General features: G+C 58.7%; 1 protein-coding gene across 5 annotated transcripts in view; it reads left to right on the top strand.

Annotated features, from left to right (window-relative positions):
- The window catches only part of SLC47A2 (solute carrier family 47 (multidrug and toxin extrusion), member 2), a 17,951-nt gene that overhangs the window by 8,584 nt on the left and 7,616 nt on the right, over positions 1-1,751 (top strand). For 3 of the 5 annotated variants that reach the window (XM_010842927.1, XM_010842922.1, XM_010842925.1), the window contains exons 10-11: positions 105-172; positions 1,036-1,144. The exons of 1 other annotated variant lie outside the window; for it this stretch is intronic. In XM_010842927.1, coding sequence (XP_010841229.1) covers positions 105-172; positions 1,036-1,144 — 177 coding nt within the window. The remainder of the gene's footprint in view (positions 1-104; positions 173-1,035; positions 1,145-1,751) is intronic. One more of the 5 variants, XM_010842924.1, reaches the window with a different exon arrangement.

The following is a 1,751-nucleotide window of genomic DNA, read 5'->3' as shown; positions in this document are numbered from 1 at the left end:
AAAGCCACTGGCCCCTTGGCCCCAAGAGCAAGGGGCACTCTGTCAGCCCAGGGCTGTTGGTCAGCTGGCTGGGCACTCACTGTGTTCCTGCCGCGCCTCTGCAGGCCTGCTCAGCGTGCTCGACCTCTCTGCCCAAGCGGTCATCTACGAGGTGGCCACCGTCATCTACATGGTGAGACCCATGGGGGGCACCTTTTGTTCTGCCCCCAGCCCAACCCCCTGACAGCCTGGGGGTGTCAGAGGGGGAGGGGCAGCTGTCCCCCCAGAGGCCATTTCTGTCTCCTGAGGGACCCTCCAGACCTCCTGTGTCCACCAGACCCAGGCCCTAACAGGCACACGTGGCCCACAGCCATTCTGCCAAGGGTGATACAGAACTCTCCATGTTGGAATTGTTTTGAATTGATTGGAATCGTTTAAAATTGGGAGATTTCACGTCACTATCTGGATTTTTGCACTTTTTTGAAAAACGGGACATTCCCTTTGGCAGTGGGCCCATGTTCTTGCACACCCCTAGTGGTGGGCTCTGGGGAACAGAGCCCTCTGGGGGCCCTTCCGTGCCTCTGCCGGGGAAAGGACTCTCCACAGTTCCTTCCTCTTCAAGGACACGTGGGGCATCCCGTGTCGCTTGTACAGCCTCTGCCAGCCTCCTGGGGTGCATACTCTGTGACCACAGCTTTAATCAAGGGAGTCGCAAAAACCTACCTGTACAAAACTGATTTATAAGGTGATTCTTATGTTGCAAGTGGTGTCGATGTTTTTCTCGCAGGGACCTTTTCTGACAGACTTACGACTACACTCGCCTCTTTATGTCATGTTTACTCATGAGGTTTTGGCTGTGTGTTGATTTTGGCTGCCTGTGGTGTCTGATGGCTCAGCCAGGGTGGGGCTTTGGCTGGCTTGCTTGGGGTATCCCCACCCCACCTGCCAGCTGCCAATCTCATGGCTGGTTACCAGCAGCCAGGAACACCCTGCTTCCCTCCCTCTTGGCCTGGGGTAGGAGGGGGGCTGACCGTACCTTCTTGTCTCTGAGCCCAGATCCCCATGGGGCTCAGCATCGCGGTCTGTGTCCGAGTGGGGACAGCCCTGGGAGCCGCAGACACCGTGCAAGCCAAGCGATCAGCCATCTCAGGCACCCTCTGCACAGGTGGGTGGGATCAGGCCTAGGCCAGGGGAGGCTCTGAGAGCCACGGCTACCTTTCAAGCCTGTGTACCTGTTACGTGGCCCAGAGCAGCAAGCCTGCTGTGCCCCTTCCGGCCGCTTCCCCACCACTGGGGGTCTGGGCCGGCAGTTTCCATCACATAGTGCGACGCTGGGAAAGCCCTTCCTCACCAGGCTCCCAGCCCTCTAGGTCTTACTGTGAGCTCGGCCTCCTTGAGTGCCCAGGAGCTTGGGGCTTGCTCGTAGTGACCCTCAGAAGGACCCCTCTGCATCCATCCTGTCTCTGCTTTCTGCAGCTGCCAGGCTCAGAGCAGCTCTTCATGGAGAGCGGTGGTTCTCAGGCTTTAGACCTAGGTTGGGGGTGGGGTAGGGGAGCAGGGTGTCAAAACCCGAACCTCCCCCCGCCCCCAGCAGTTTCTGACTCGGTCGGTCGGAGATGGGGGTCTGAGAATCTGCTTCCCTAGGCAGCTGCTTGTCCAGGGACCCCATTTTGAGAACCACGGGAGGAAGGGCATTTTGCATGTTGTCATCACGGGACCACAGATGAGGGTCTTCATCCAAGTGGACATGTGGCTGGGCTGGCTCAGGCTGC

The sequence above is a fragment of the Bison bison genome, unplaced genomic scaffold (genome assembly GCF_000754665.1).
Source record: "Bison bison bison isolate TAMUID 2011002044 unplaced genomic scaffold, Bison_UMD1.0 scf7180017864180, whole genome shotgun sequence".
In the NCBI taxonomy this organism is placed as follows: domain Eukaryota; kingdom Metazoa; phylum Chordata; class Mammalia; order Artiodactyla; family Bovidae; genus Bison; species Bison bison.
Note: the sequence above shows the minus strand (reverse complement) of the source record. Positions and strands in the feature narration are given on the sequence as shown.